This window comes from Telopea speciosissima, chromosome 4 (assembly GCF_018873765.1).
Source record: "Telopea speciosissima isolate NSW1024214 ecotype Mountain lineage chromosome 4, Tspe_v1, whole genome shotgun sequence".
NCBI lineage: Eukaryota > Viridiplantae > Streptophyta > Magnoliopsida > Proteales > Proteaceae > Telopea > Telopea speciosissima.
This window is the reverse complement of record NC_057919.1, coordinates 47,792,786-47,803,645: the sequence shown is the minus strand read 5'-3', so window position 1 is coordinate 47,803,645 and position 10,860 is coordinate 47,792,786. Positions and strand designations below refer to the sequence as shown.

General features: G+C 37.0%; 1 protein-coding gene across 1 annotated transcript; it reads right to left on the bottom strand.

Annotated features, from left to right (window-relative positions):
- Window positions 1-714: 714 nt before the first annotated feature.
- On the bottom strand, window positions 715-10,596 carry LOC122657823 (caffeic acid 3-O-methyltransferase-like). The gene is made up of 5 exons (XM_043852616.1): window positions 10,555-10,596; window positions 6,665-7,038; window positions 1,742-2,052; window positions 1,154-1,218; window positions 715-1,011 (listed from the first exon to the last, which is right to left on the bottom strand). The coding sequence occupies exons 1-5, from the start codon at window positions 10,594-10,596 to the stop codon at window positions 715-717; spliced, it is 1,089 nt and encodes a 362-aa protein (XP_043708551.1).
- Between the last annotated feature and the right edge of the window lie 264 nt (window positions 10,597-10,860).

Sequence of the window (10,860 nt, the reverse complement as noted above, 5' to 3'; positions counted from 1 at the left end):
GTAACCTAGAGGGCTGGTCAGGCTGACCTTGGTGATTTATACGGGAGCCGACTGGTTTTCTCCGATAACTCAATAGGTGTATAGCTGGAAGAGGTTAGAATCCTGCACTAGGGATATATGTATTGGGGATTGTAGTAGCACAGAACCTGCCTTAGCTTTGTTGTTAGGTGGCTCAATAATAAAATGGACCTCATTTCACATAGGCTCATTTGGTTGTGCTTGCATGTGCATGCATGGTTTATATTTCATTTACGGGCTTGGTGGAGCTCACACTGTATTCTCTTTTAGGTGATTTTGCAGGTACTAGTTTGCCAATGGACAATGAAGCTGTTGATGGAACTGTAGATCTTCCTCATGTTGTTGATCTACGAAAATTTTGTTATTATTTAAGTTTCTTTCTCTCAAGAAGTGTAATTATCAGAATGTTATACTTTTGAGCGTAAATGGATATGTATATGGTATAACATAGGTATTTGGGATTTTATTATAAATGATATAAATCATCTATAGGTAGTTTATGCCTTCCATTGCTAATATACATTTATTATCTTTTAACCCTCATTGTGTGGTTTGTGACATGTAAGTACTGCTTCTGGATCCTTGGGGATTGGTGGATGTCATAGGATATCCGGGGCACTTGCCTAAATCCTCCCAGGGGGTGGTTTGGGGCTTGATACTGGGTACTTATTCTAATCAAAGAAAAACTTGTATGTCTTACTTTACATATTCGATGGCACAAAGGTTAATTATAGGGCAAATCACTTGACAACTGCGAAACGCAGCTCCCATAGCAAGGTCTTCAAACTCTTTCTCAGTTCTTTCTTTTCCTCCAGGATTTGCCATCATCATCATATTGTCAATTTGATATCCAGCTCGAGCTATACGGTTGGTTTCGACAGCTTCTGAAAGAACAGCATCAACGATGATCACCTTTCCACCATCTGGTAATGCTTCATAGCAGTTCTTCAAAATTGTCAAACAATGCTCATCACTCCAATCATGCAATATCAACTGAAAGTACGTTCATGTATAAACAAACACATAAATGAACATGTCAGGAAACACAATAAACAAACACATAAATGAATATGTCAGGAAACACAATCAATTTGCTGCGTTTGATGAAGGATCAAAAGGCAAATCCAAAACTCACTTTCATAAAAATGGCATCCCCTTTTGGAACACTTTCAAACATGTTACCTCCAACATGCTCAACACCTGTTCACCAAAATGATTAAGTAAATTATAAGGTATTCATCTAAATCCCTTGGCTGAAAATTAAATAATGTAGACAAAGAAAAAAATTATACCAGGATGTGATGGTGCTTTTACAATAACGTAGGTGTTGGATTTATGTGTCCATCAAACTAGGTTTATTTTTAATTGAACCGTTTATTCATTTTCGTTTAAATTTATCACATGCAATATTAACTTTTTGAATATTATATGTCCTAAAGTTTACACCTTAAATGGTAGTCACGACTAGGGTTTGGGCTGGGCACCCTTATCACATGGTCGTCGCATTGGGTATGCCTAGACATGTTGATGTCAAGGTACGAATACGAGTACAAATATGAATGTGTATTGAAAAATAATCTTTTGATAGCAATTCCCTCATGTGTTACTGCCATATGTATGTTTGAGATAGAAATGTGTTACCGAGACCTAGAACCTGAGAGGGCCTTGTCACTACACTGACTGAAAATAAAATAATGTAGAACAAAAAGAAAACAATTATTACCGGGATGGGATGGTGCTTCTGAAACAACATAAGGCAAATCAAAGTTAATACCCTTGATTGATGGGTACTTGGAAGTGATCATTTTAAGGGCAACAGCAAATCCACCACCAACATCAACCATTGAATTTAGGCCCTCAAACCCTTTGTATGTCTGAAGAAGTTTGTTCATAGTTATGGTGGTTTGGCCTTTCATTGCCTCATTGAAAAGCATGTTATATCTAGGATCCACACCTTGATACTCAAATGCTGACATTCCAAATGCCTTGTTAAATGGAATTCCACCTTCAAGAATGGCCTCTTTCATATGGAACCTACAATAAAAACAAGAAAACAGTTGAATACCTACAAGGAATTTATCTTATATTCTAATTTCTCTCTTTGTCTCTATCTCTCTGACTAAAGATCAGAAAAAAAATATATTAGCAGAAAGGATTTGTAAGATTTTTGTCCAGGCATTCTTAGAACGAAAGAAAATTAATACAAATTGACTTGAACCCTAACTTCAGAATGGCCATCAGTAGGACGAAAGACAAATCTATTTGGCCAAAGGATCCACCTTGGGCAATGCCATTAACAGAGAACCCCTAGTCAAATTGATGGAGAATTAAAAACTATATTAATATGAAATGACTTCTCTACCCCTATTTATTGAATTGATGGGGGTGCTCATTGGCGCTAACCTACCCGTATAGCCTCTGCTACCAGGCAGAAACCCTTATTGAATTATCTACTTATTATGTATACTATTTTTTGGTACTACCTAGTTTATTTATTTACTTATTTTTTGGTTGAAGCTTTACCAAGTTTATTATACTAAACAATCAATTGAGGGAATAAATTTAACAAGGATTGGAACTTTTCCAATCAAAATAACTTGTGAGATATAGAAGAGGCTTAATGTAACTTTTTATTTTATGCTATTGTCTTCTCTTGTATTCTTGGGTTAAGGTGGGGGATTATTATTTATCACTCTTGGAAGGGTTTTATTAACTGCAATTTTTCACAAGAACAACAAGCTCAGCCTTATCCCAACTTAATGGGGTCGGCTACATGGATACAAATCAAACAAAGTAGTTAAAACCATAGAAAAAGAACTCAATCGAAACCACCGAGTTAACTCGGTTTCGTAGGTTTTCGAGACGAGTTGAAGGGTGATTTTAAAAAACCAAGGTTTCGATCAAAATTCGATGGTTTCAACTAGTTTCAATCGAGATGTTGGTAATTTTGCAAGTTTTGACACGTATGCCTGATCGGGCTATAATTATGCATTGAATTTCTATTTAATTGTTGGTTCCAATTTAATATCTTTGGTTTAATTAATTCTATTTTGCTATGTAATTGTGATTGCAGGGTGTTACAGGGTCATGCACATAGAAGATGTTGAATGGAATGATTTGATGCAATCTAGGGACTGATCTACCCATGGATCAACTCACATGTTATCAAGGGCGAGATGGGAAGAAGTTCCACTAAAGACCCAACCGCATTGAAGAGATTTCACCTCAAATTAGAAGTATGACCAAGAAATTGGGCAACAAAGGAAAATCAAGCACAAGGGCATAAACATAATTTCAAAAAATTAAGAGATTTTTAGAAGATATCCGATATTGGGCTCATATCGTCCAGAACATTAATTGGAGCAACATTAATTCTCGGATTTGACCCATCCAGGGCCAAGATGGAGAGATATTTTCAAAAAGAGGATTTCTGATTCTCCCATCCACTTTCTAATCTCCCTCCACGTGGCCCTCTTTCTCCCATCCCATAATCCCTCTTTTCCCTTCTTCACGTGGAGAGCTCTTTTTCCCTTTTTCTCATGTATCTCTCTCTCCTAAATTCTCTCCTTTTAGAACCCCTCACCAATCACTATCTCTCCCATCTATTCCCAAATTAAAATATAAAAAATCCCAATCTCCTAGAATCTCTTTCTTTCTCCATAATGTCCCTTTCACTCTCCTCACTCCCAACTATCTCTATCTCATTTCTCTCACCCACACGATTCTATCTATCCCCAAAATCCCAACTCCTCTTATCTCTCCATCTCTCTCACGTTCTCTTTTTTATTCATTCATTTTTTTTTTCTCACGGACGGGAATTCTCCTCTTCTCAATTCCTTTCTTCTTCTTCAGTTTTATCTTGGTAGCCCAAGTGGGGAGCAGCCTTGCCATCATGGTTTCAGCAGCGTTGTCTTCACCGCATTGTAGCCCTATCATGAACCCGCAGCTTCATCCATCATTGCAGCACTCTAGTTCTCCACCTGCATTTCATCACCATGGAAAATCACCATTGCTGTCCCTTGTCGATTAGTCCCATGAGTGGCTAAGTATCTTCTGTCTTTAGGTGTAGATGAAGCATTGAATTTTGTTAATAAAATTTATGGATGATACATTTGATTGCTTGATGTTAAGACTTATAATTTTATTTTATTGAATGGATTTTACTACTAAATCTAGTTTAGGGAATTTGTTTCTGTGATTCATCTTCTCTATTCAAGCATTGGTATTCATGTGATTGTAATTGAAACTGATAATAGTCTGTAGCTGACTGAACTAAGCGTTCTAAGCCAAAAGCGAAAGACGATAGTGATCGGCAAGATAAGTTATAACTAGGTCGAATTGTAATTTATCATTATGTGGTGTCATTAGGCTTGTAGCTGTAATGAACCGTAAGTGTATGCCATAAATTAACTAATGAATCAATGTAGATTCGAAACCTGAAGGTTGTCTTTCTTTTTCATCTCTCAAATTGATTTTCGGTATCCCTTATAGTTAATTAAGTTATTATTTTTTGTTTAGTTTAATCAAAATCTAAAACAACTATATTTCATCCTTAGCATTTTTGCCTTCCAGTTCCCCGTGTATTCGATCCCTATTTACCATTGTTCTATTAGTTCTAATTAGGGTTTATTTTTTATTACATAACGACACGATCAATGCCCATCGAAACTTGGGGAAACCTGGCTTGAAACCAATATAGATACTTAAGTATGTCAGTAACCAGGACAGACACTTATTTATGCCTAATATCACTTAAGTAAATGTTTTTGTATTTGTATTTCATTTTTATATTTGTATATTACTCATAAATAAGAAAATACCCCCTATTTGAATCCAATAAAAATAATTAAAAAATAAAATTTCAAACGGAAAAAAAGTCAACCCCCCAATTCAAGAACAAAAATTGGATTTTCGACGATAGATGCAATTTCACTTTCTAATGCTGGGGTTTTTCTTAAATCTAAAAATTACATAAATCATAATATGGTAAAACATTGCTAAAAACCAAAAGTGCAGTAAAATATTCATTTGTTTTGATATCAAAAAAAATATTTTCATTCAAAGCGATTTTGACAGCATTTGTGCACACCAAATTAAGTTTGACCAGTACATAACTCCTTTAATATAAACCAGATTTAAGCAGTCTTGGACTTGTTGGAAAGCTGACAAAACAAAGCTTTCTAACCAATCCAAGATTACTTAAATCTGGTTTATATTGAAGGTGTTATGTTTCGGTCAAACCGTATTCGATACAATGTCCAAGAACAATATACAGTATCAAACTAGGATCAAAACCATAAGTATTATTTCTAGTGTTCTCTATGTGAAACTAATGCATGGATTGGATTTAAAATGTAAAAAATAGGTAGTATAACAAGAATCAGGGCAAAAAAATAACTTTTGGGCCTCGAAACCAAAGTTCGAGTTAGCCTGGAGAAAGTTCCAGGTTTCAACCGAGATAGATGAACTTGGTTTCTGGCTGGTTGAAACCCGAGTTTTAGAACCTTGGCTAAAACTGAGGTCTAGACAAAATAAGGGAATGAAAAGATGCACAAGAGTGAAATAATGAGAAAAAAATCATGATGATGCAATTATTAATTTATGTGTCTATCTCCTCAAATTCACATTTTTTTTAAAATTTTTTTTTTATAGTTTCTTTTCTTTTCTTGACATCCAAATATAGCCTAAGGTATTCCAATGCTCACAGGCTCTAAGCCCATGGAATGAGAAGAAATAGAGAAAAAAAAAGAATCAGAAAGGGGAAGGGGGGAGGAAATTGTTATTTACCGCTCTTAAAAGGGTTTTATTAATTGCATTTTTTATTCTTCCTTTTTTTATGTTTGAATAGTTTTGTTTTATTTTTTATTTTTTATTTTTTTTTATGATCGAAAAAGAAAATATATAATAAAAACTAAAAGTCTTTACAATAGATAAGGTAGCATCTGTCTTTACAACTAAGTTTGTAGCATCTGCAAAGCCAAATTTCCTAGAGATCTACCTAAATTGTCATTATAACAGATCTGAAACTTAGCTAGGGAGGAATTAGAGCCAAGTTTCCGAGAGATCTACCTAAATTGTCATTATAACAGGTTTCAGTCATTATAACAGATCTGAAACTTAGCTAAGGAGGAATTAGAGCCAAATTTCCTAGAGATCTACCTAAATTGTCATTATAACAGATCTGAAACTTAGCTAAGGAGGAATTAGAGCCAAATTTCCTAGAGATCTAGCTAATGTTTCGATAGTGGGTTTCCAAAAAACAGATCTGAAACTTAGCTAAGGAGGAATTAGAGCCAAATTTCCTAGAGATCTAGCTAATGTTTCGATAGTGGGTTTCCAAAAAAACAATGAACATTCTATAATTTAATGTTTCGGTAGTTGGTTTCGAAAAAACTATTGAGACAAAAATCATGATGCTGCAATGATTGATTTTTGAATCTATCTATCTCTCATTCAATTTTTTTATTTAAAATTTTTTTTTTTTATCTTTTCTTTTATTTTCTTGACATCCAAATATAGCCTAAGCTATTCCAAAAGCTCACAGGCTCTAAGCCCATGGCATGAGCAGAAATAGAAAAAAAAAAAAAAAGAATCAAATTAAACAGAAAGCATAAAAATAGCTAAATTAAGGGGGATTCATCTTTACCAGCCCTGCATGGGGACCTTGTCTTGATGCCCAAGCATCAACATATCCAACGATCCCATCTCCTTATTTTTAAGGAATAGCTTGCAGACCGGGGCCTGCCCATAGAGCCTCTCAATCCGGCCATCCTCATGTCTCTTCAGTGAACAAGTGAGAACTGAATAACTGGCTAAGAGTCGAAGGGCACGATCAATCATAACTGGGGCATCTGGGTTTTGTGTGGGAAGCTGAGAAGCAATCTCAGAAGGTGAGACTTCTGCTCCTGGACCAGCTTTGTTGATGATCTCAAAAATTTTGAGCTCGACAACCCACCTCAAAACCATGGGAAGGACGGAAGAGCTTGCCAATTGCATGGCATATAAACAAGCTTCCTCATCCTCAGATTGCTGCTGCTGCTGTCCCATGGTGGCTTTGATCTGGTTCTGGTTTGAATCCATGGAATCTGTTTCCTAGGACTTGGGATTCTGTGGGAGATGTAAAGTTCAATTAATAGTGAAGAGCTCACCTACCTAAAAAAATAAAATATGGATCCCAGTGGCATTAACCATGCTCATGCTTTTTTTTGGTAAGGACGCTCGTGCTTTTCTTTCTATCATGATTAGTCACCACTCAAACAACCTAAGACGCATGAGGCTTGCCATTGCAGACCTTTTTGAAATTAAAATTGGAGCAGTTAGAAGTATGTGATATTGATATTTACAGATTCCATTTTGAGAGATTTTCTTTGTTAAACTATCGTGACAGTGTTGGTAGTCATGGAATCATCTCTTGGTCCATCCCATTCTGGGTGGATGGGGAAATCGATCAAAATTTATCACACCAATCTCTTCCTCTATCCCATAAGAATTAGGGAAAAGACAATCAGAGAAAAAAAAACAAAAAAAAAAAAACATCTTTTTCCATCTCATGGAAAAAGGAAACCATCTCATACTCGAATGCACAGTGGAAAGAGATCGAGTTGGGTTTTCTTTTGCATCCCATGAATAACAATTATCTAAATGAATTATCACCCATTAGGGTATTATCTAAACGGAGATGGGAACGCAACACTAGATGATCTCGTTCGGGTTTGGTTACAAGCTTCACGAACTCGAACGATCTCCTTCACGATCTTCGAATATCTTGTCAGGTTTCTCCACAGAGAACTTCACACCACAAATCCTTGGGAAGAGATGGAATCCCAAGAATACACAATTACTTGGAGCGAAGGGAGAGAGAAACAAATCTTGGTTACTGATGTTATTCTTGGACTTAGGGTTAAAGCATCTATTTATAGCCAAAACCCTAAGTCTCCCCCCCCCCTTTACAGTCTTTCACTCTAAATAGGAAATGGGGAGAGGGAGTCGTTCACTTAAAGTGAACAGCTCCCTCCCCTTGCACACGGGTTGGGTCAGGCCACCCCACATGGGCGCCATGTATCGGGTCCAAGACCCGAACCCGATTAACATCTCCCACTTGCCCATGCATGGGTGCATTAGATGAACTATGCATCCAAGTTTCTCTCAATTTGTGTAACTCTTCATACAAGAAATGGGGCGTACGATCTAATGAGATAATACGGGGTAAGAGTGCTATATCAAGCTTCAACCAACATAGCACATCACTAACAAACAATCTCGAAATACCCCAAATAATCAAACTACACTAGATCTAACACTCTCGATCCCTCATGATGAGCAATGTTTATCCTTTGTATGCAATGTACTCATGACTACGTCGATCACAAATACGATAAGTCGCCCAAACAATGAGTCACAAAACTAAGGTGTAATGTTGGATGGTTTTCCTTGAGCCCCTTATGTCAATCCGATTGTTCCCAACAGCTTTCCCAATCATGTTCCGCTGGACCGCATCATCCATGATCCTAAAGAGTACGTCAAAGTAGCATCATTGAGTGTCCTCTTCATGACATTATCTTTGGTAATAAGGCTACAGAGGGATTAATATAATCCACATGGCTCACACAGTGATGAAGGAGGGATCCATTCAGTCACTCTCACTATTGGCCGGTATAAGTATATGCAGTATGATATGTTTGCTATGGCGTAACTCCCACTGAGGTGGGTATGTCACTCTCGAAAAATGCAGGTACTGCCTTACGGGATTGCAACCGTGATGCCACCTCATGGGGTTGCGTGGGCCGTCTGGGACTATCTAGGGGGTCACGTGCATGATGTACACTTTATGAGATGGGACGAGATGCTCTCTAATACTGTGTTTGATTTTCGGGGACATTGCCAATCTTTTGCGTCAGATTGTCGTCATCTCTAGGGGGTGACAAAATTCAGCATCTACATAGTATGGACTAATCTGTCCGCCTCATGGGCTTCCAATATTTTCGTTCACCTGGGTGTCATGTCCAGATCCTGTCACCTGACATACACCCAAGTCATGTATACACCTATTACATTAGTTAGAATCATAAAATCATGAAAAATGACCCACTGTCGCAGTGCCCTCTCACTATCCATACCCTAACTTATCTAGATATAGATAAACATAGATATAATCATGTGATAATAAGCCTAGCAATGTCCTGTTGGCATATGCGGGGTCATATCACACAATCTCTACACTACTAACCTAGACTATTCCATATCATACATGTATTGTAATCAAAGAGGGATAATGATCAACTCTCACATAACATCATGGATGGCAATATATATAACAATTAATCAACATTAATTAAATTATTATGGGATGACAGCATTTTAATAGAAGTGATAAATTAATTCCATCCCATTAAAAGATTTAAATCTAATAATCTTCATAGGTGCATCATCATGCCAAGGATGTCACATGTTTCAACTCGATCATCTCCTCCATCCGATCACCCTTCAAAGTTGGCAATCATCATCTCCATGAACTTTGAACACATACGGATCATCATCAATATGCATTGGGAAATCTCATTTCCTCTAAAATTACAATGGAAACCTAAGAAAATTCTATACACTTTCCTTTCCATAATAAAGAAATCCCGCATGGAGAAACCAACCCACCATTTGGGCCGCCCATGGGGTAGAGTACATTTGTTTATAAAATAAGAAGAGAAAGATAGAGAGAGAGAGAGAGAGAGAGAGAGAAGTATCACATCCACCCATTAACCCCATGGAATTAATTCATGCAAAACTTAACCGTCCACAATATTAGATAGCCAATCCCATAATCACATAGTCAATGCAAATCATGTATGGGCATAACCATGCAAGTACAGAAACACATATGGATTTCATCAAATATTGAACCACTACATCACATGTGATAACATGTACCCAAGCCCATAAAAATTAAAATCCCATTTTAATTTCAAGTGGGTGGAGAGAAGTATCTCTTCATCCATCTTCTTCCTCCAACCACAAAACTAATGTTTAAAAACAAAATTCTGTTTTGTAAATTTCTTTTTAAAACTGGAGGGAAAAAAAATTCTGCTAGCCACACACTGGCACTGGCCGGGGTCATGGGTTATGGGCAGGGTCCAGAGGAGGAGCGTACAGGGGTGCTTGGCAACGTGTGCTCCACCCCTACATCCAAAAATTATAAAATAAAAAATTTTCCTTCCCTAAATGGGTTCAATTTTTCAGTAATTGGAATTTAACATGGTTTTTACAAAAACCTAAGATTAACCATAACCAACATACATGGGCAAGTTGCAAAAGAATAACAATCTTGTAACTACCCATGTGCACATGGGAAGGTTGTTCCAATAACCAAATAACTACTCATGTGCTTCTATAACAATCTCAACAAAACTTCAACAACTTGCATCCCATACATAATATTTAGATCAAAATTTAATTATGTGATATCTATGGGTGAGAAATGAGGCTTTGATACCACACTATTAGTCAAATAACAATCCATGGGCTCATCTCCATGTTGATCATGGCTAAAATAGTTGAATTTATTTGGGTCAGCCCATGGTCTCCCATGGTGACCCTATGGCAACAAATTATAAACCAATTAGGGTTTTACACCTCCTGGGTTAACCTATGGCTGCCCATGGGTGCCCTATTTTAATTTTAGGGTTACCCATGGTCGGCATGGGAACCTTGGTGTAACCCAATTAGGGTATGGTATAATAAACCATTACCCAATCCTTCTCTTTCTTGTCCCATAAAATTATGGGATCCCCAAGAGAGAGAAAGTTCATCTCTTTTCCATCCCATGAGGGATCCATCCCATACCCAAATGCG